Genomic DNA, 22,779 nt, shown 5'->3' with positions numbered 1-22,779 from the left:
GGCACCTCTCCCCAGCCGTGGCAGCTCCTGTAGTCCGGGGCTGGGGTGCGGGAGGGGTTCCTCTCCCCAGCAGCTCTGGTGGACCTGGGCTGGGGTGAGGGAGGGGCTTCTCTCCGTGCCTGCCTTCATGGCCCTCGCTAGCCAGCCGGTCACGCCCTCCCCATGTCCCGCCGTGTCCTGCGTTGGGATGACAGAGAGTTTATTTGCCCCACTCTCCCCCACACCGCATCCCTCTTGTGACAACCTCTGCATCCCATGTTCACCTCTTGTGTATGATTATGATATACTGTGTGCAAACTGTGCCTGGTGAGGGATCATTGGAAAACTCATGATCTGCAGAATATTGTGCCCTTTAAATGCATGTGACATCAGTGCATGTAGAATGGTGAGATTTTAATGTATGTTTGTTGCTAGGCTGACCACATTCCAGGTGCCTCAAAAGAGGACACTGATGGGGGGTGGGAGCTGGTGGGGGGTTGTTGAGTGAGGGGTGCTGGAGGGGGTGCGGTGGGGGTACTCATGAGGTGAGGGCAGTGTCAGATGCTGTCAGAGTGGCAGGGCAGTGGCAACAGCTGTCAGTCAGCGTGGACCTGCGGGACCTCCCCACCCCCCAGGGCTGAGAGCCTAAGCTGGGGGGGGGGAGAGGGGGGCGGATCTGGCAGCAATCAGTCAGCTGTGGATGAAGGGCAATTGGCTAGTTGGGAAGGTGACTAATCAGGGATGTTTCTGAGCTTCAGTGCTTGTGCTCTGCAAACACTCCTGGACATTTGCTGTTATGGCAAAACCCACTCAGCAGGCTCAAAAATGAGGATCTATCCATAAAGACCCAGACATATGTCAAAGTTTTTCTTACTGAAATATGTCATAGTTCTGGGGATTGTCCCACTCAAACTCCTCAGAGACGACAAACAGGGGCAGCTGTAGGAATTCCACTGCCCCAAGCAGGGCGGTGTGCCGTGGGGTGCACTCTGGCGGTTGCCGGTCCCGCCGCTCCGGTGGACCTCCTGCAGACGTGCCTGCAGAGGGTCCGCTGCTCCTGCGGCTCCGGTGGACCTCCCGCAGGCATGCCTGCGGATGCTCCACCGGAGCTGCGGGATCAGCGGCCCCTCCACAGGCATGCCTGCGGGAGGTCCGCCGGAGCCGCCTGCCACCCTCCCGGTAAAATGCCACCCCAAGCGTGTGCTTGGCACGCTGGGGTCTGGAGCCAGCCCTGACGACAAAGGACCGACTGTGGGTGTTGGAAAACTCTTATCTGGCCGTCCATCACCAACAGGAAGAAAGGAGGTAAACAAAGAAATGTATAATTCACCTGAAGGATGCTTTGGAGCTTACACACACCATGAAGTTGCCTGGCCCCATGACTGTTACCCCCTTACTGAAACTTGTGTGTGAGCGGGGGTTGGTTGGCCTCTCCCAGTACCAAAAGACAGGAAGGGCCAATGAGAAATGAAAACCCTGAGACTAGTCCCCAGGACGAATGGAGAGAGGTCAAGGCTCTAGATCAACCTCGTTGACAGGGCAGGCAGGGCAATGAGGGAGTCAGGAGCCCGTTCTTTGTGTGAGCTGCAGCTGCCTGCCAGAGAAGGGCAGAGCTAAGGGGAGAGGAGCAGCCAGAGCTGGGCTGGAGGCAGAGCAGCAGAAGCACTGAGGCAGAGGGTAGCTGGGTCTGGAGCAGTCTGGAGCTGGGTGTGGTGAGCAGCTGGGGAGAGCGAGGGGGCAGGGCCAGTGCAAAGAAATTTCGTGCCTTCGCAAAACTTCTACCTTGCACCCCCCACCCAGCTAACCCCCCCTCCATGGCAGCTAACTCAGCCCCCCACCCAGAGGGGCCCCCCACTGCAGCAGCAGCTACCCCCCCACTGCGACAGCTAACCCTGTCCCTCTGCCCCCCCATCCCCCTGTGGCAACTAACCCTGCCCTGGGAGACTCCCCCCCCCCCACCGCCACGGCAGCTAACCCTGCCTGGGGAGACTTCCCCCCCCCCCCACCGCCACGGCAGCTAACCCTGCCTGGGGAGCCCGCCTCGGCTCCGCCTCCTCTGCTGAGCATGCGGGCGCTGCTGTAATTCTCCTCCCCACCCAGGCTTGCGGCGCTGATTCGGGGCTGTGTGCTCAGCGGAGGAGGCAGAGTGGAGGTGAGCTGGGGCGGGGAGCTGTTCCCCTGTGCACCCCACCCCATTACTGTGGGCAGCCCTCCCCGCGTGCTCCCGACCCAGCTCACCTCCGCTCCACCTCCTCGCCTGAGGGGACTTTTAGGTGCCCCAACCACTAGGCGCCCTAGGCGTCCGCCTAGTTTGCCTAAATGGTTGCACCGACCCTGCGAGGGGGGACCCTGGGCAGCATGGGATGACATCATGTTTTCCTTTCCCCTTTCCCATTTTTTCCTTATTTTTTTTTATTACTTGCTGTTTAATAAATCGTATTGGTTCTGAACTCTATGCAGTGCTGAATGGCGACATCAGGGACATGTCCAGAGTGAAGAGAGCACCTCAGAGTGGGGCTACGAAACCCTAGCCCCTGTCCTGAGTGATTGCAACAAAATTGAGAGTGAAGCACCCTCAGGAATCCTGGGCCCAGCCTTGTCGGGGCTTCAGGGACGAGCGTGGAAGGGGAGTCGTCGAGGTCAGGCAGGCCTCTGGGTAAAGGGAGTGGGAGCGAGGACTCAGCTCAGTTTGCTATTCGATTCCATCCGCGTGGTGAATAAGCCAGAAAAGATCCCCGCATTGGGAGGACCATTCCCCTGCTTACCTCTATGCATGATTAATGGTTTCTTCTAAAGCTAGTTAGGATTAGAGGGAAAAGTCTCAGAGTGGGCACCAGCGAGAGATACTGGACACACTCTGAGGCCACCAAATTTAGTCGTCAGACCACCCTGGGCGAGATGCTCATGACGGGCCCTTCTGACCTTAGAGCCTGGGAGTGGAAAAGGAGCCGGACCCAGAGATGCTGCATGGAGACAGGTTGATCCTTAGGACCTAGGAGCAGCCGGGAGGCGGCTCCGGGGCAGCGAGCGCTGGGCTCCGGCCCGGCCGCAGGAAGTGACTCGCAGCCGCTGCGGTGACTCTGGCTCCCAGGCTCCTGGCGAGATCCCCGAGCCCCGGGGGGCGGCTGGTGCTGGGAGCCCGGAGCCCTGGCTGCAGCCGGGAGAGGGGAATCTCCAGCAGGGCCCTTCCCGCTGCTCCCCCCCCAGGAGCCTCTCCCAGGGCAGAGCCCCCGGCCCGGCCCCTGCCCCGGGGGGCCCCGCCCCTGCCCCGGGGGGCCCCGCTCGGAGGGAAGGTGAGAGAGACCCGCCCCCCCCCGGCACCCCCGGGCTGCAGGGGGCGGAGGCTAAAGAGGTGCAGGGGGTGAGGGCAGGCGGGGGAGCGGGGTGGGGGCAGGAGGCGGGTGCTGGGGCTGCGGGGGGCAGGCTGGGATGGGGGCGGGGGCGCACTAAAGGGAAGATGGGGCGATGCGGGAGGATCGGGGGGATCGTGGGGCTGAGGGGAGCGAGGCTGGAATGGGGGAAGATGTGGGGGGGCACTGCGAGGGAAGGGTGGGGTGGGGAGGCGGGAGGGGGACAGCCCCCCACCCTGCTCCCAGTGTGTGTTATTGTCAGACACCCCCGTGCTGGCGGGGTCTGTGTCTCATGAGTTTTGGGGTCTGCCCGGGGCCCTGGTCTGATTTCTGGGCAAGATTCACATCTCAGCCCCACCGGAGTCACTGCTGCTTTGGGCAGGCAGGGAGTGTGGATGGGCCACTGGGCTCAGCCTCTGCCTGCCTGTCCCTGGGGGCTGCTGCAGGAGTCCAGGGCAGCTCGTTCTTCAGGTGATGCCACCAGAGGGCTCCGGCTGTTCCTAAGGGAGAGGAGTTTACAGGGCAGTGCGGGGAAATCCCCCAAAGTGGCCCCTTCAGTTATGCTCTTTTTCTAGCATTTGGCTCAGAGATACTGTTACTGGGAGGGTCTGAAGAGCCTGGGGGGAATCGGGGTGAGACAGGGAGTGAAGCCCCTTCTGTAACCTCCCCCATCACCCCAACAGGCTGAGGAATCACGTCCATGTTTCGGTCCAGATGGGCCCATCTTCTAGGATGCAGGGAAGGGAAATGTCTGTGATGGAGCTAGCTGGGGTAGGGGATTTTCAGGGAGCTCCTGGGCAGGGGCAGGGAGGAGACAGGGTGTGATAAACCTGCTGATTTTCTGAGTGGGCCCACTGGTGATGGGGGAGGGGAGATGGGACATTCCCCCATTTCTCAAACAGGATACAACCCCCTTGCACTGGGCTGGGAACATTTTCAAGGCTCCCAATGCTGGAGTGAGACCCCACTAGCCTAAGGCTGCTGTGAAATATGCAGGGAAGCTGTTGGGATTCCTGTCCCCGTCCCTGGCTCAGAGCTCTGCTTCCCGTATCAGCCTGTGTCTGGCAGGCGTGTGGGAAATGAGAAGACCCTGCCCTGTTCCGTGTGCTGGGGGGGACAAGGAGCTCTCACCTTCTCCCACTCCCTGAAGCCTCCTGGCTGCTCTTAGCAGGGTGGGGGTGGGATTCTGTAACTGTGGTCCTCCCAGAGCTTCCATTTCTTTATCCTTCCTGCCACGTGACTGGTGGGATTTTGCCTGGAGCAGCTGGTAATGACTGGGGCCTTTTGCTGTTTCAGATGCCGGTGACCTTCGAGGAGGTGGCTGTGTATTTCACCCAGGCGCAGGGGGCTCTGCTGAACCCCGCTCAGAGAGCCCTCTACAGGGACGTCATGCAGGAGAACTATGAGATGGTGACCTCACTGGGTAAGGGATTCCTGTCCCCTCAGATACTAGAAGCCGTGGGGTCTGCCTGTCTGAATCTGGACATGTTGTTCCCTGTTCAGTTTGATCAGAGGCGAGTGGGTTCCATAATGGACAGCTGCCATGTGAGAGAGACTTGCATCTCCGTGCTCTCTGCTGTGGTACATGGGTGTCAAAACCCAATGGACAAGATAAACCATCCCCACCCTTCCAGCTTTCAAAGGGGCATTAATCCAGCATTGTCCTGTCTGTGTTGTTTCTTGGCTGCACACACAATCCCTGTTCACCTCCCTCCTTGGGACTAGCTCCAGCCTTGGGGAGGGCTCTGGTCTCTGCAGATTTAGAAAGAGGCAGGGGTTTAAGTGCAGAGATGTGTGTGAGTCAGCAAGGCTCTGACTCACACACATCAGAGCACACAGATCCTGGGAACGCCTAGTGAAGGTGTAGTAATAATTCAACTCACCTCCCCAGACAACTTCCTCTGCGCAAGGGGGCTCAGTGACCATTTTCCCATCCTCTTGGATTGCACGTTCCACCAGCAGAGCACAGGGACAGGTTCCGCTCACGGAATGTCCTTTCTGACAAATACTCTACCAGTGCTCCATGCACCCTGATCTGGTCTGATTTCACCCTCTGTGCAGGATTCCCCATTCCCAAACCTGAACTGATAGTCCGGCTGGAACGAGGGGAAGAGCCTTGGTTGCCTGATCTCCGGCCCTGCAAGGAAAGAAGGCTTCAGAGATGCCTCCATACAGGTGAGGATTGACACAGAAACCATCTAGGGAATGAAGGAAAAACCTGAGAATCCCCAAAAATGGTGTGAGTAAGCACCTTCAGTTCTTCCTTGTTTCAGCCGGAACAGGGCTGGAGTCATCAATATAGCTTACACCATTCCACCCAACCACTTAACTGCAGGAGTTTGCTTTCCAGTTTTCCTTCTCTGTGAGTGTTTGGGTGGGATGTGGAGGCAGAGTCCAATTGCTCAGTCTTTGTCAGGGGCGGCTCTAGGCACCAGCAAAACAAGCTGGTGCCTAGGGCGGCAAAATCTAGGGGGCGTCCCCTGTGGCCGAGGGGGGCGGGAGGCTGGTCCGGCGGACCTGCCGCAGTCATGCCTGTGGGAGGTCCACCGAGGACTGGACCTGCCGCAGGCATGACTGCGGAGGGGACGCTCGTCCCGCGGCTCGGCTGGACCACCCGCAGGCATGACTGCGGCAGCTCAAGCGGAGCCGCCGGACCCGCGAACCGTCCGCAGTCGCGGGAGGTCCAGCCGAGCCACGCAGGACCAGCGGTCCCTCTGCAGTCATGCCCGCGGGAGGTCCACTGCTCCCGTGGCTCCAGGGCGCCTCCTGCGCATGACTGCTTGGGGCGGCCAAAAACGTAGAGCCGCCCCTGGTCTTTGTGTTGGGTCTTCCCTTTGTGCTATTCCTCTTTCTCCCCAGCACAATGACTCCTGTCTGGATTGTGTCTCTCCCAGCAGGAGCTGAGCAAGGGAGTGAGAATGAGGAGGGGAATCATCATGAGGAAGTTCCTGGGGAAGTGGAACCGCATGGGACGTTTGTGGGAAGAGCTGAAGGGAATTTTCCCCAGTGCTTGGAGCAGGCAGAAGCCTGGGGAAGTTGGCACAGGTCAGAGAGGCTTCTGGGAAACCACCCAGGGAAGAAAGTGGATGAATCTAGTAATGGTGGGGGAGGAGAGGAGAATCGCAGAGCGCAGCAGACAAATCCCAAGGAAGAGACACCCTGGCACTACCTTCAGTGTGGGAAAGAATTCATTGTGAGATCACAGCTTGTGACACATCAGACTATCCATACTGGAGAGAAACCCCTTCAATGCTTGGACCATGGGGAAAGCTTCAATAAGCTCTCAGATCTTAATAACCACGGGAGAAGCCACAGTGGAGAAAAACCCTCTCAATCCCTCAAGTGCGGGAAATGTTTCATTTCGAAGACACAAATAATTAGACATCAGTTAAGCCTCACAGGGGAGAGACCCCACAAGTGCGTGGACTGTGGGAAAAGTTTCAAACATAGGTCAGACCTTGTTAAACATCAGGCAATCCACACAGGAGAAAGACCCCATAAGTGCTTGCAGTGTAGGAAAAGCTTCATAAGAAAGTCACACCTTGTTGAACATCAGTCAGTCCACACAGGAGAGAGACCCCACAACTGCATGTACTGTGGGAAAAGTTTCATAAGAAGGTCACACCTTGTTTATCATCAGACAATCCACACAGGAGAGAGACCCCACAAGTGCTTGGACTGTGGGAAAAGTTTCATGAAAAGCTCAGACCTTGCTAAACATCAGGCATTACACACAAGAGAAAGACCCCACAAGTGCTTGGACTGTGGGAAAAGTTTCACACAGAAGTCAGAGCTTGTTAAATATCAGGCAATCCACACTGGAGAGAGACCCCACAAGTGCTCGGACTGTGGGAAAAGTTTCACAGAGAGGTCAAACCTTGTTAAACATCAGGCAATCCACACAGGAGAAAGACCCCACATGTGCTCGCAGTGTGGGAAAAGCTTCATAAGAAAGTCAAATCTTGTTGAACATCAGGCCATCCATACAGGAGAGAGACCCCACAAGTGCTTGGAGTGTGGGAAAAGTTTCATAAGAAGGTCACAGCTCGTTTATCATCAGGCAATCCACACAGGAGAGAGACCGCATAAGTGCTTGGACTGTGGAAAAAGTTTCATAACAAGGTCACACCTTGTTAAACATCAGGCATTACACACAGGAGAAAGACCCCACAGGTGCTTGGACTGTGGGAAAAGTTTCATACAGAGGTCAAACCTAGTTCATCATCAGACAATCAACACAGGAGAGAGACCCCACAAGTGCTTGGACTGTGGGGAAAGTTTCATACAAAGGTCAGACCTTGCTGAACATCAGGCAATCCACACAGGAGAGAGACCCCACAAGTGCTTGGACTGTGGGAAAAGTTTCATACAAAGATCAAACCTTGTTAAACATCAGGCACACCACACAGAAGAGAGACCCCACAAGTGCTTGGACTGTGGGAAAATTTTCATACAGAGGTCACAGCTTGTTCAACATCGGGCAATCCACACAGGACAGAGACCCCACAAGTGCTTGGACTGTGGGAAAAGTTTCATAAGAAGGTCACACGTAGTTCATCATCAGGCAATCCACACTGGAGAGAGACCCCACAAGTGCTTGGACTGTGGGAAAAGTTTCAAAAGAAGGTCACACCTTGTTTATCATCAGGCAATCCACACAAGAGAGAGACCCCACAAGTGCATGGACTGTGGGAAAAGTTTCATACAAAGATCAAACCTTGTTAAACATCAGGCACTCCACACAGAAGAGAGACCCCACAAGTGCTTGGACTGTGGGAAAGGTTTCATAGAGAGGTCAAACCTTGTTAAACATCAGGCGATCCACACAGGAGAGAGACCCCACAAGTGCTTGGACTGTGGGAAAAGCTTCGTAAGAAAGTCAAACCTTGTTGAACATCAGGCAATCCACACAGGAGAGAGACCTCACAAATGCTTGGACTGTGGAAAAAGTTTCATAAGAAGGTCACACCTTGTTCAACATCAGGCAATCCACACAGGAGCGAGACCACACAAGTGCTTGGACTGTGGGAAATGTTTTATACAGAAGTCACACCTTGTTCAGCATCAGGCTATCCACACAGGAGAGAGACCCCATAAGTGCTTGGTCTGTGGGAAAAGTTTCATACAAAGTTCAGACCTTGTTAAACATCAGGCATTACACCCAGGAGAGAAATCCTATAACTGCTTTCATTGTGGGAGTAGTTTCATACAGATTTCACACCTTGTTCAACATCAGTCAGTCCACACAGAAGAGAATCCACAAGTGCTTGGACTGTGGGAAAAGTTTCATGGGGAGGTCAGACCTCATTAAACATGGAAGAATCCACACAAGATGTAAAGTTCTGTGACACATGGCAAGAAAGTGTTAAGCAACTTGCATGTAATTTACTCATGTTCAGCGTTTAGAGAGAGATTTTAAAAGTGTGTCCACTTTAGATAAGGTAGAGTTTGAAATGTAAACATGTATTGTTAAAGAATTGGAAGAAGAGGGGTAACTGTATTGGTCTATGTTTAACTATATCTTGTTAGAGGTTAACAATGTATCCCAAGCGTTCCTGTGTTCTGTTAATTCAGGGATCAATAATTTAGAAATTATACCCATCGCCCATTCCACCTGCCCAATTCTAGCTCAGTCTTTGAATTTGCTGGGGGTAGGGGCTAAAAGATGGAGGGAATGTTTATAGCTGAAATATGTTTTGCAAGGTTAATGTGAATTGGATCTGTTCCGCTCTCCTGCTCGGATATTTTCCCTGGCGATCCTGGAGACAGAAAGGAGCAAGTATTACCATCTTGGCTACCAATCCCCACGGTGATTTTCTACACTAGCAATTCTCAAACTGGGGGGCAGAACCTCCCAATGGAGGAACAGAAATGTGTCAAGGGAGGCGTGATCAGTGTGGGTAGTTGTTTTTTTTAAGAGCACTGGCTGTCGTCCCCAGGTGGTTGGGGCTCATGAAGAAGGAACAGGCCCATCTGGGAGGTGGGGATAAATGCTCAGGCTCTCTAACCCAGGTGAAGCAGCAGCACAGAAGTAGGGGTGTCAATGGGGTGATAAGTCTGTTGTGAACAGCGATATTGAGGAACATCACTTTTTACGTAGCCACCCTCACTTCTGTGCTGCTATTGGACGACTTCAGAGCTGGGCACGTCGCCAGCAACTGCTCTGCCGTTAGAGCTGAGTGGCGATATATGTGCTTGTGAGGGTGCGGGTGTAAATGAGCAGAGACACAAAGTTTGTGTTGGGGGAGCTGATAAAACACCTTTGAGAGCCACTGGTCTACACTATTGTGGTCACCACATTTACAGAATGATAAATCTTCTCCAAAGTGTGTCTTGTGAGGTATCATAGGGAAAGTCATCGCCTGCTGAATATTATTGTCCCATTAGAATGTCTATCAGCACTTTCCATGGAGCTCGGAGAGTTTGCTGTATGTTTGTTACATGCTGTAAAGCTGGAAAACGCCCACAGACGAGCTCCCCAGAGACAGTGGCACCTGCACACCAGCTAGGTGCTAAGTGGCCAGTAATTGCTCAGCCGGTCCTTCACCAGCTGTGGAGCTGGGAACAAGAGAGTTATAATTCAACGGAAGGACGGCTGGACGCCCACTCAGGCCACTGACTGACTATCACCTGCCCCCCAGCTGGGGGTTGAACCTCAAAGAGGAGAGTGGTACAAAAGCACAACGCAGAATTGCCTCCATTTTCACCTCTCCTCTCCCATCTTTACAGAAGGCAAGAATATGACTTGAAAGGCAACAGGGGCCGTGGAGTGGAGAGGACGGACCAAGGCTGGAAGGAAATCCAGCCTGGGTACTCAGAACTGTGAACTGCCTCCAATAGCAGGTGGGGTGCAAAAACCTCCTTGCTTCACATTTTCCTTAAATTGGTAACATTTAGGATTTAAATGCATGTTTTATTTTTATATTTTTAACCGATTCTGATCTTTGACATCCATCTCCCTTGTAATCCCTGAAAACCCCCTTGCTCCAGTTAGTAAAGTGGTTTTAGTGTTTTGTCTGGACCTGTGTGTGTTCATTGGAGTGTTTGGGGGATTTGACTGGAAAGAACAAGGTTGTGGCCTAATCCGGCCCCTCTGTGGAGGTGACCCACTAATGACTGAGTTTGTCCATCCCAGTGACCAGACTGATCAGTCCAAGATGCACATTCCCGGGGCGCAAGGCTGGGAGTAGAAAACTGGCTGATGTTGCTGTGTCGTTTGGTAAGTTCCTGAGTGTCTGGCTAGTCGCACTCAGTACAGTGCAGCCAGGAGTGACTTTGAAGGCTGGTGGCTGTGTGTGAGCAGAGCGTGGAGGGGTTTGTTGTTCACACAGGGAAGCATCAGGGTGGATTTGATTTAAATCACTAGTCAGGAAGACTCGATTTAATCATGATTTTCTACATAAAAATATATTCTTGTTGGTTGTTATAACCTTAGTACGTATTCTTCACAATGCAGAGATAGGTTTCATTTTTAGGTTACATTTCAAATGTAGGTTTCATTTTTAAACAGTGATTTATTTTGAAAACTTTTCAGATGAGTTTTACAGCTATATCAGACAATGAATGTTTGGTAATTTCATTTGGTTATTTCATTTGTGCCGTGTTGTATTAGGAGGAGAACATCACCAGACAGACATTTAAATTTTTTTATGTAACTAAAATAACAATGTTTAAGTATTCTGGATTTTTTTCTTCAACAGCAACATATAATATTATAACAGAAAAGCAGATGTCCCTCGCTTCTCACATGTCTCTCCAGACTTCTTCTCCTTGTCCAGATCCATTACGCCTCCAACTGTCTTCTATTCATTCAACTTTTTGAAACTTTGCACTTTTTGAGAGAGGTAAGGGATTAACTCTGTGTACCCACATTTGCAGAGGGACAATAGAGGTGAGGTCTGTTATTTCTCGCCTCTATATATTAATTTATTTTAAAACATTTTTGCTGTTAACAAGCATGTTACCTCTGGAGAGACAAAGCCACAGTTTGAGAACTGGAAAACTAAGCATCTCTGATGGTATCTTCTAGACTGAGCACTGAGTCCCATTGGGTAGATAGAAAGATTAACCTAAGTAATCTGTACAGAAGCCTGTGGATCCCCATGAGTCGTTAATGTATGAACTGTAGGAACTCATTGACAAAACTTTTCTTAAACAAGATGTGTATATTGTCTCATACTATAGAATTAGAATTTAGAATTCCTATTCCATGATGAGATATCTTTGAGCTATAATGTATCTTAATTACAACTATCTTTAGGTAAAATGGTTTTTGAGGAAAAAAATTATCCAAAAAAACCGATTTAAATAACAGAAATCTGATTTTCTTGATTTTTTTTAAAAAAGAGTAATTGATTTTTATTCACCCTGGGAAGCAGTGTAAAACATGCCCTGGGATGGAAAATTAAGCAGTTCAACAGTCCAGATTGTACCCTGGGGTATATCTCACACCCGCTGTCTCCTGGGCCCCACATGGCACCGTTGGGCTTTCATCATCCTGATCCTGAAAGGGAAGCTGAGCAGGGCAAAGCAGAGAAGAGGAACCAGCCGACATCGCCAACTGCTTCGGCTAAATCCTGAACTCCCCCTGGCATGTGAGACTTGAGGTTCTGCCGCCAGCCTTCCCCCCATTCGTCTGTTTCTTCCCAATAGTCAGGAGTGAAAGTAACTTAAAGGACTTAGCGATATGCTGGAGTCCTGAGCAGGGGGAGGGGCCTCAACTGGAATTGGTGGGATCTTTAAACCCCTGGGCCCTTTACATTGAGATTTAAAGGGCCCAGGACTCTGGCTGCCGTAGCAGTGGCTGGGAGCCCCAGGCTCTTTAAATCATGGCGTGAGCTGCAGCAACGGCCGGGAGCCCCAGGGCTCTGGCAGCGATGTAAAGGGCCCAGGGCTCTGCTGCAGTAGTCGCGGCCAGAGCCCCTGGCCCTTTAAATTGCCGCCAGAGCCCTGCTGCCCGAGCCCCGGGGCAGCAGCAGCAGCCTGGAGCCCCAGGCTTTGGGTGGTGATTTAAAGGGCCCAGGGCTCCAGCCAGTGCCAAGAGCCATGAGCAATTTAAATCGCTGGCCTGGGGAAGCTGCCCCTTGCTGGTGAGGTCAGGGGTGTACGGGCTCTTGTCAGTATGCCAGACTGGACCAGTTTATTTTCATCTCTCCCACTGGTCTAAACAATTATGCCACCCCCACTTCTGCTCTCTCCCCTTTTGCCTTCTCTCTCTCCCCTACAAATCTGGCCCAGCCAGCTGAGACACCCAGATATTTTGCACCAGTGCCGGCAGGGCCGGCTTTAGGCCTATTCCACCAATTCCCCCGGATTGGGCCCCGCACCTAAGAGGGCCCTGTACCCAGTGAGAATACCTTCCTTGGATAGAGGCGCCTTTTTTATTTTTACTCACCTGGCGGTGCTCTGGATCTTCAGAGGCACTTTGGCAGAGGGTCCTTCACTTGCTCTGGGTCTTCGGCAGCACTTGGGCGGTGGGTCCTTCAGTGCCGCTGAAGACCTGGAGTGAGTGAAGGATCCGCCGCCGAAGTGCCGCCAAAGACTTGGAGCACCGACCCGTGAGTACAAGCCCCACGAGGTTTTTTACATGGTTTTTTTTTTTTAGTCATCCCTCCTGGGGCCCCGTCTGGGCCTCGCACTTCCTAAAGCCGGCTCTGAGTGCCGGTAGCCTGTGACCGGAGAAACAGGTTAGGGCAAGGCCTTCGCCAGCCCAATGAGGAGAGAAGTTTTTCAAGTCTCAAGCAGGCTGACCAGCCAGCGACCGGAACTCGGGTTTGTCCTGCAGGGAGGCTGCAAGAGAGACTGAAGCCTGACAGGATAAGTTTCTACAGAGGACTGGGAGAAGCTGCCTGAGCCCAATGGAGGTGGGGCCCCAGGGGGCAGGGTCTGGGGCAGCGGGGCTGCAATTTTGTGCGTGATCGCTAGGACCCAGGAGCGGCCGGGAGGCGGCTCCGGGCAGCGAGCGCTGGGCTCCGGCCCGGCAGCAGGAAGTGACTCGCAGCCGCTGCGGTGACTCTGGCTCCCCGGCTCCTGGCGAGATCCCCGAGCCCTGGGGGGCGGCTGGTGCTGGGAGCCCGGAGCCCTGGCTGCAGCCGGGAGAGGGGAATCTCCAGCAGGGCCCTTCCCGCTGCTCCCCCCCCAGGAGCCTCTCCCAGGGCAGAGCCCCCAGCCCGGCCCGGCCCCTGCCCCGGGGGGCCCCGCTCGGAGGGAAGGTGAGAGAGACCCGCACCCCCCGGCACCCCCGGGCTGCAGGGGGCGGAGGCTAAAGAGGTGCCGGGGGTGAGGGCAGGCGGGGGAGCGGGGTGGGGGCAGGAGGCGCGTGCGGGGCTGCGGGGGGCAGGCTGGGATGGGGGCGGGGCGCACTGAAGGGAAGATGGGGGATGCGGGAGGGTCGGGGGGATTGTGGGGCCGAGGTGAACGAGGCTGGAATGGGGGAAGATGTGAGGGGGGCACTGCGAGGGAAGGGGGGTGTGGGGAGGCGGGAGGGGGACAGCCCCCCACCCTGCTCCCAGTGTGTGTTATTGTCAGACACCCCCGTGCTGGCGGGGTCTGTGTCTCATGAGTTTTGGGGTCTGCCCGGGGCCCTGGTCTGATTTCTGGGCAGGATTCACATCTCAGCCCCACCGGAGTCACTGCTGCTTTGGGCAGGCAGGGAGTGTGGATGGGCCACTGGGCTCAGCCTCTGCCTGCCTGTCCCTGGGGGCTGCTGCAGGAGTCCAGGGCAGCTCGTTCTTCAGGTGATGCCACCAGAGGGCTCCGGCTGTTCCTCAGGGAGAGGAGTTTACATGGCAGTGCGGGGAAATCCCCCAAAGTGGCCCCTTTAGTTCTGCTTTTTTTCTAGCATTTGCCTCAGAGAAGCCGTTACTGGGAGGGTCTGAAGAGCCTGGGGGGAATCGGGAGGGTGACATGGACTGAAGCCCCTTCTGGTACCTCCCCCATCACCCCGACAGGCTGAGGAATCACGTCCATGTTTCGGTCCAGATGGGCCCGTCTTCCAGGACGCAGGGAAGGGAAATGTCTGTGATGGAGCCAGCTGGGGTAGGGGATTTTCAGGGAGCTCCTGCGGGGATGGGGGCAGGAAGGAGACCGGGTGTGATAAACCTGCTGATTTTCTGAGTGGGCCCATTGGTGATGGGGGGTGGGGGGAGATTGGACATTCCCCCATTTCTCAAACAGGATACAACCCCCTCAGCTCGGCTGGGAACATTTTCCAGGTTCCCAGTGCTGGAGTGAGACCCCACTAGCGTGAGGCTGCTATGAAATACGCAGGGAAACTGTTAGGATTCCTGTCCCTGTCCCTGGCTCAGAGCTCTGCTTTCTGTATCAGCCTGTGTCTGGAAGGAGTGTGGAAAATGAGAAGACCCTGCCCTGCTCTGCTCTGTGTGCTGGGGGGACAAGAAGCTCTCACCTTCTCCCACCCCCTGGAGCCTCCTGGCTGCTCTGAGCAGGGTGGGGGTGGGATTCTGCTACTCTGGCCCTCCCAGAGCTTCCATTTCTTTATCCTTCCTGCCACGTGACTAGTGGGATTGTGGCTGGAGCAGCAGGTAATGACCGGGGCCTTTTGGTGTTTCAGATGCCGGTGACCTTCGAGGAGGTGGCTGTGTATTTCACCCAGGGGCAGGGGGCTCTGCTGGACCCTGCTCAGAGAGCCCTCTACAGGGACGTCATGCAGGAGAATTATGAGACAGTGACCTCACTGGGTAAGGGATTCCCATCCCCTTGGTTATTAGAAGCCATGGGGTCTGCGTGTCTATATGTGGTCATGTTCTTCCCCAGTCAGTTAAATCAGAGGCGAGTGAGTTCCATAATGCACAGCTGCCATGTGAGAGATACTTGCATTTGTGTACCCCCTCCATGGCACATGGGTGTCAAAACCCAGTGGACAAGCTAAACCATCCCCACCCCTCCAGCTTTCAAAGGGGCATAAATCCAGCATTGTCCTGTCTGTGTCATTTCTCGGCTGCACACACGATCCCTGTTCACCTCCCTCCTTGGGACTAGTTCCAGCCCTGGGGAGGGCTCTGGGCTCTGCAGGTTTAGAAAGAGGCAGGGGTTTAAGTCCAGAACTGTGTGTCAGTCGGCAAGGCCCCCAGAGCGCAGAGATCCTGGGAACGCCTAGTGAAGGTGTAGTAATAATTCAAGTCACCTCCCCAGACAACTTCCTCTGCGCAAGGGGGCTCAGTGACCATGTTCCCGTCCTCTTGTATTCCACGTTCCTCCAGCAGAGCACAGGGACAGGTTCCGCTCATGGAATGTCCTTAGTGACAAATACTGCACCAGTGCTCCACGCACCCTGATCTGGTCTGATTTCACTCTCTGTGCAGGATTCCCAATTCCCAAACCTGAGCTGATTGTCCGGCTGGAACAAGGGGAAGAGCCGTGGGTGCCCGATCTCCAGGCCTGCGAGGAAAGAAGGCTTCCGAGATGCCCCCATACAGGTGATGACTGACACAGAAACTATCTAGGGAATGAAGGAAAAAGTTGAGAATCCCCAAATATGGTGTGAGTAAGCACCTTCAGTTCTTCCTCATCTCAGCCAGGACAGGGCTGCAGTCATCAGATCTAGCTCACGCCATTCCACCCAGCCTCTTACCTGCAGGACTTTTCTTCCCAGCTTTCCTTCCCTGTGAGTGTTTGGGTGGGATGTTGAGGCAGAGTCCAATTGCTCAGTCTTTGGGTTGGGTTTTCCCTCGGTGCTATTCCTCTTTCTCCCCAGCACAATGACTCCTGTCTGGATTGTGTCTCTCCCAGCAGGTGCTGAGCGAGGGAGTGAGAATGAGGAGGGGAATCATCATGAGGAAGTTCCTGGGGAAGTGGAACCGGAGGGGACCTTTGTGGAAAAAGCTGAAGGGAATTTTTCCCAGTGCTTCGAACTCGAAGAAGCCTGGGGAAGTTGGCACAGGTCAGAGAGGCTCCTGGGAAACCACCCAGGGAAGAAAGTGGATGAATCTATTAACAGTGTGGGAGGAGAGGAGGATCCCATGGAAGAGACACCCTGGCACTACCTTCAGTATGGGAAAGGATTAATTGTGAGCTCACAGCTTGTGACACATCAGACAATCCATAGTGGAGAGAAGCCCCTTCAATGCTTGGACCGTGGGGAAAGCTTTAATAAGCTCTCAGATCTTAATAACCACGGAAGAAGCCACACTGTAGAGAAACCCTCTCAATCCCTCGAGTGCGGGAAATGTTTCATTTCGAAGACACAAATAATTAGACATGAGTTAAGCCAAACAGGGGAGAGATCCCATAAGTGCTTGGACTGTGGGAAAAGTTTCATACAGAGGTCACACCTTGTTAAACATCAGGCAATCCACACAGGAGAAAGACCCCACAAATGCTTGGACTGTGGGAAAAGTTTCATAAGAAGGTCACACCTTGTTCAACACCAGGCAATCCACACAGGAGAGAGACCCCACAAGTGCTTGGAGTGTGGGAAATGTTTCACAGAGAGGTCAAACCTTGTTAAACATCAGGCAATCCACACAGGAGAGAGACCCCACAAGTGCTTGGACTGTGGGAAAACTTTCATACAGAGGTCACACCTAGTTCGTCATCAGGCAATCCACACAGGAGAGAGACCCCACAAGTGCTTCGACTTAGGCGAAAGTTTCATAAGAAGGTCACACCTTGTTCAACATCAGGCAATGCACCCAGGAGAGAGACCCCACAAGTGCTTGGACTGTGGGAAAAGTTTCAAAAGAAGGTATCACCTTGTTCAACATCAAGCAATCCACACAGGAGAGAGACCGCACAAGTGCTTGGAGTGTGGAAAATGTTTCACAGAGAGGTCAAACCTTGTTAAACATCAGGCAATCCACACAGGAGTGAGACCCTACAAGTGCTTGGACTGTGGGAAAAGTTTCAGAAGAAAGTCAAACCTTGTTAAACATCAGGAAATCCACACAGGAGAAAGACTCCGCAAGTGCTTGGAGTGTGGGAAAAGTTTCGTAAGAAAGTTAACTCTTGTTGAACATCAGGCATTACACACAGGAGCCAGACCCCACAGGTTCTTGGACTTAGGGGAAAGTTTCATAAGAAGCTCTCATCTTGTTCAACATCAGGCAGTCCACCCAGGAGAGAGACCCCACAAGTGCTTGGACTGTGGGAAAAGTTTCAAAAGAAGGTATCACCTTGTTCAACATCAGGCAATACACACAGGAGAGAGACCCCACAAGTGCTTGGAGTGTGGGAAATGTTTCACAGAGAGGTCAAACCTTGTTAGACATCAGGCAATCCATACAGGAGAGAGACCCCACAAGTGCTTGGACTGTGGGAAAAGTTTCAGAAGAAAGTCAAGCCTTGTTTATCATCAGGTAGTCCACACAAGAGAGACTCCAGAGGTGCTTGGACCGTGGGAAAAGTTTCATACAGAGGTCACACATTGTTAAACATCAGGCAATCCACACAGAAGAGAGACCCCAGAAGTGCTTGGAGTGTGGGAAAAATTTCATACAGTCGTCACACCTAGTTCGTCATCAGGCATTACACACAGGAGAGAGACCCCTCAAGTGCTTGGACTGTGGGAAAGGTTTCAAAAGAAGGTCTCACCTTTGTTCAACATCAGGCAATCCACACAGGAGTTAGACCCTACAAGTACTTGGACTGCAGGGAAATGTTTCATATCGAGGTCTGACCTCATTAAACATGGAAGAATCCACACAGGATCTAAACTGCTGTGACACATGGCAAGAAAGGATTAAGCAAGTTGCATGTAATTGATTCCATGGGGGTAGGGGCTGAAAGATGGAGAGAATGTTTATAGCTGAAATCACCAAAATATGTTTTGCAAGGGTAGTGTTAATCGGATCTGTTCCGCTCTCCTGCTCGGACATTTTATGTGGGGATCCCGGAGACGGAAAGGAGCAGGTGTTACCATCTTGGCTACCAATCCCCCCGGTGACTCTACACTAGCAATTCTCAAACTGTGGGCAGAGCCTCCCAATGGAGGGACAGGAATGTGTCAAGGGAGGCGTGATCAGTGTGGGTTGTTTGTTTTTTAAAGAGCACTGGCTGTCGTCCCCAGGTGGTTGGGGCTCATGAAGAAGGAACAGGCCCATCTGGGAGGGGGGGATAAATGCTCAGGCTCTGAAACCCAGGTGGAGCAGCAGCACAGAAGTAGGGGTGTCAATGGGGTGATAAGTCTGCTGTGAACAGCGATATTGAGGAACATCACTTTTCACGTGGCCACCCTCACTTCTGTGCTGCTATTGGAGGGCTTCAGATCTGGGCGCATCGCCAGCAACTGCTCTGCCATTAGAACTGGGTGGCAATATATGTGCTTGTGAGGGTGGGGGCATAATGACCAAAGACACAAAGAATGCCTGGGGTGGGGGGGGGCGGTGGACCTGATTAAACGCATTTGAGAACCACTGGTCTACACTATTATGGTCACCACATTCATAAAATGATAAATCTTCTCCTGCTGAATATGATAGACACATTTTAATGGGACAATCAGCACTGTCCATGGAGCTCGGAGAGTTTGCTGTATGCTTGTTACATGCTGTAAAGCTGGAAAACGTCCACAGAGGAGCTCCCCTGAGACAGCGTCACCTGCACACCAGCTAGGTGCTAAGTGGCCAGTAATTGCTCAGCCGGCCCTTCAGCAGCTGGGGAGCTGGGAACAAGAGAGTTACAATTCACCGGAAGGACGGCTGGATGCTCACTTAGGCCACAGACTGATTGTCGCCTGCCCCCGGCTGGGGGGTGAACCTCAAAGAAGAGAGTGGTACAAAAGCACAAGGGAGAATTCCCTCCATTTTCACCTCTCCTCTCCCTTCTCTACAGAAGGCAAGAACATGACTTGAAAGGCAGCAGGGGCCGTGGAGTGGGGAGGACGGACCAAGGCTGGAAGGAAATCCAGCCTGGGTACTCAGAGCTGTGAACTGCCTGCAACAGCAGGTGGGGTGCAAAAACCTCCTTGCTTCACATTTTCCTTAAATTGGTAAAATTTAGGATTTAAAATGCATTTTTTAATTTTCTAGTTTTAACCGGTTCTGACCTTTGACATGTTTCTCCCTCGTAATCCCTGAAAACCCCCTTGCTCCACTTAGTAAAGTGGTTGTAGTTTTTTGTCTGGACCTGTGTGTGTTCATTGAAATGTTTGGGGGATTTGACTGGAGAGAACAAGGCTGTGGCCTAATCCGGCCCCTCTGTGGAGGTGACCCACTAATGACTGAGTTTGTCCATCCCAGTGACCAGACTGAGCTGTGGAAGATGCACATTCCTGGAGCGCAAGGCTGGGAGGAGAAAACTGGCTGATGTTGCTGGTAAGTTCCTGAGTGTCTGGCTAGTCGCACTCAGTACAGTGCAGCCAGAAGTGACTTTGAAGGCTGGTGGCTGTGTTTGAGCAGAGCGTGGAGGGGTTTGTTGTTCACACAGGGAAGCAGCAGGGTAGATTTGATTTAAATCACTAGTCAGAACGACTCCATTGAATCATGATTTTCTACATAAAAATGTACTCTTGTTGGTTGTTATAACCTTAGTACATATTCTTCACAATGCGGAGATAGATGTAGGTTTCATTTTTGGAAGGTTCACACTATAGATATTTAAACCGTGATTTATTTTGAAAACTTTTCAGATGAGTTTTACAGCTATATCAGACAATGAATGTTTGGTTATTTCATTTCATTTAATTTCATTTGGTTATTTCATTGCTTGGTTATTTCATTTATGACGTGTTGTATTAGGAGTAGACCATCACCAGACAGACATTTAAATAACAGAAATCTGATTTTCTTGATTTTTTTTTTTAATGTCATGTGAGATGAGGTTCTGCTGCCAGCCTTCCCCTCACGTGTCTGTTTCCTTCCCAGTGGTCAGGGGTGAAAGTAACGTAAAGGACTTAGCGATATGCCGAAGTCCTGAGCAGGGTGAGGGTCCTCAGCCGGAATTGGTGGGATCTTTAAATCCCTGGGCCCTTTACATTGAAATTTAAAGGGCCCAGGACTCTGGCTGCGGTAGCAGTAGCTGGGAGCCCCAGACTCTTTAAATCACTGCAGGAACAGTAGCTGTGACAGCAGCCGGGAGCCCTGGGGCTCTGTCAGTGATGTAAACAGCCCAGGCCTCTGCTGCAGTAGCCGCGGCCAGAGCCCCTGGCCCTTTAAATCCCTGCCAGAGTCCTGCTGCCGGAGCCCTGGTGTAGGAGCAGCAGCCTGGAGCCCCAGGATTTGGGTGGTGATTTAAAGGGTCCAGGGCTCCATAAAACAGGAGGCTGAACCTAAAGGTGGCGAACCTGGAGTATGAAAGGAGGTTCTGCAGTGAATAAGGAAACAGGAGAGGAAAAGTGGGTACCTGACAAACTGTAAAGAGAAGAGATCATTAACCTGTGTCAGTCTATGGCCCACCGAGGAATAGAAAATACTCTCTTTTAAGGTAAAACCAGTTTGGAATACGGCCTAAGGTGCGAGAGGACGTAGAAAATTTGGTTAAAAACTGCATAAGATGGGCAGCAGACGGGAATAGACCACCGAATGTGGGACCCTTGTGGCACCAAAGACTTGCAGGGCCATGGTGTAGTATACAGGTTGATTATATTAAGACCCAAAGAGGGAATCAGAATTTATTAGTGATAATAGATTCTTTTTGTGGCTGGATGGAGGCAGTTTGCACCAGGAATCATTCTGCAGAGACCACCCCCAAGAAGTTGTGGAAAATTCTGTTTAGTAGATATGTGACTCCAAAAGTAATTGGTTCAGAGGATGGAGCACATTTTATAGGAAAAGTAATTCTAAAAATGTTAAAAGTTTTAGGAGTAAAGCAACAACTGCCGATCCCCCCACCATCCTCAATCGTCAGGGACAGTAGAAAGGATGGATCAGACTATCAAGCAAGCCCTTCGCAAAGTGGTGCCCGTGGCTGGCAAAGGTTGGGACAATAAATTACCAATGGTGTTGGCAGCCATCGGAGCAATGATGGATTGGATACTGACTAGCAGCCGTATCCCATTCTCTGTGGAAGGTCTATGAGCTTGTGGAACCCTTTAGTGTGGAACCCTTTATTATATGGAGGAGGAGGAGTCTCTGTTGTCCTGGGCCTTCAGCAGCAACTCCAAGCAGCCAGTCTTGGGCAGGAAGCCAGGATCCAGGGGGTGCCATTTCCTCCAATTCTTACACAGTTTTAAAGCCGTCCCGCTGGTGTTATTTCCTTTCTTGCCAATTCTTCATTTTTTGCCAGGGACATGACAAAACTGTTTTTTTATAAACAGTTCTTTTTGACCAATTCACCCTTCAGTTCTCACTTTGGTTGCCAAAATGCAAATCTTGCACTGATGTCGAAACACACTCCAGCCACACTAGCTCGCAAGACCTATAACATGTTATATGGATAGATGGGTTATATTTGTACATATCCCAACATTGCCTGCGTCTCCCAAGGGGGCTCAGTGACCCTGTTCCCATCCTCTGGAATTGAATTATCCCTCAGCTGGCTGGCTGAGGGCTCTGGCTCTACCCAGCTCCCCCCCCCACCTCCTTCCGGGAGCTCAGATCTGCGCGGAGCCCCTCCCTGCCTGTGGCGGGGGCCCTAGAGACCAGCCAGAGCCAGGAGCAAAAGTTTGTAGCATGTGAGTGAGCAGGGCCGGGGGAGTCAGGCCGGCAGTGGGGTTGAGCAAGGCTGGGAACAGGCTCTGGAGGCTGGGAAGAGGGGGGTGGAGCCGAGCTTGGTAGAGCCGGGCATGGGACTTTGTGGTGTGGAGGAGGAGGAACCTGGCTGGGGTGGGGCGATCCGGGCTGGGAAAGGAAAAGAGCAAGGAGGGGAGTGTCTTTGTCTGACTCAGTGAGCTAGCAGCCATAGGCGCTGACTCCATGGGTGCTCTAGGGCTGGGGCACCCATGGGGAAAAATTGGAGGGTGCTCTGCACCCACCGGCAGCCAAGCTCCCTGCCCCAGCTCACCTCACCTCCGCCTCCTCCCCTGAGCGCGTGGCGTCTCCGCTTCCCCTCTCAGCGCTTGCCGCCGCAAAACAGCTCCGGGAGGGAGAGGGGAGGAGTGGGAATGTGACGTGCTTAGGGGAGGAGGCAGGGAAGAGGTGGGGTCAGGACAGGGATTTGGGAAAAGGGTTGGAATAGGGCTGTGGTCCCCAGCGCAGTGCCCGCAGGCGCCATGGTGCCCGCTGGGGCATTTATGTGCGCCCGCCTAGTGCCTAGTAGGAGAGAGAAGCCGCGGCCTCGAGTCTGCCAGGGACAGAGAACTCTGGGCCTGCAGTCTGCGGGTGCCGCTGTTCTCTGTGCCCGGCCGGCATGGGGGTGCGGCTTCTCTCTGGCTTTTCCGGGGCTGCAGGCTGCCAGCACAGTTGTCTGTCCCCGGAAGGCGCAGGGCCGCGGCTTCTTTCCGGCTTCTCCGGTGCTGCAGGCTGCGGGCGCTGGTGTTCTCGATCCCCGGCAAGCACAGGGCCGCGGCTTAAGCCGGAGAGAGACCGTGTCACTGTGCTTGCGGAGGACAGAGAAC

General features: G+C 53.0%; 2 protein-coding genes across 4 annotated transcripts in view; both read left to right on the top strand.

Moving 5' to 3' along the window:
* The first annotated feature begins 5,477 nt into the window (after positions 1 to 5,477).
* Positions 5,478 to 10,341, top strand: LOC123345482 (zinc finger protein 850-like). The gene is made up of 2 exons (XM_044982433.1): positions 5,478 to 5,504; positions 6,227 to 10,341. The coding sequence occupies exon 2, from the start codon at positions 6,919 to 6,921 to the stop codon at positions 8,638 to 8,640; it is 1,722 nt and encodes a 573-aa protein (XP_044838368.1). The 5' UTR covers positions 5,478 to 5,504; positions 6,227 to 6,918; the 3' UTR covers positions 8,641 to 10,341.
* Positions 10,342 to 14,233: 3,892 nt separating this feature from the next.
* Positions 14,234 to 22,779, top strand: part of LOC123345474 (zinc finger protein 420-like) — an 85,884-nt gene continuing 77,338 nt past the window's right edge. Inside the window, exons 1-3 of one of the 3 annotated variants that reach the window (XM_044982419.1) lie at positions 14,234 to 15,028; positions 15,653 to 15,766; positions 16,083 to 19,407. In XM_044982419.1, coding sequence (XP_044838354.1) covers positions 14,902 to 15,028; positions 15,653 to 15,766; positions 16,083 to 17,719 — 1,878 coding nt within the window. In that variant the 5' untranslated portion in view covers positions 14,234 to 14,901 and the 3' untranslated portion in view covers positions 17,720 to 19,407. Of the gene's footprint in view, positions 15,029 to 15,652; positions 15,767 to 16,079; positions 19,408 to 22,779 lie in introns of those variants that run through there. The other 2 variants (XM_044982418.1, XM_044982417.1) reach the window with 2 other exon arrangements.

The sequence above is a fragment of the Mauremys mutica genome, chromosome 12 (assembly GCF_020497125.1).
Source record: "Mauremys mutica isolate MM-2020 ecotype Southern chromosome 12, ASM2049712v1, whole genome shotgun sequence".
In the NCBI taxonomy this organism is placed as follows: Eukaryota; Metazoa; Chordata; order Testudines; family Geoemydidae; genus Mauremys; species Mauremys mutica.
Note: the sequence above shows the minus strand (reverse complement) of the source record. Positions and strands in the feature narration are given on the sequence as shown.

What these genes read in the sequence shown, in the direction of transcription:
- LOC123345482 (XM_044982433.1), top strand. Translation starts at nt 6,919, where the DNA reads ATGTACTGTGGGAAAAGTTTCATAAGAAGGTCACACCTTGTTTATCAT.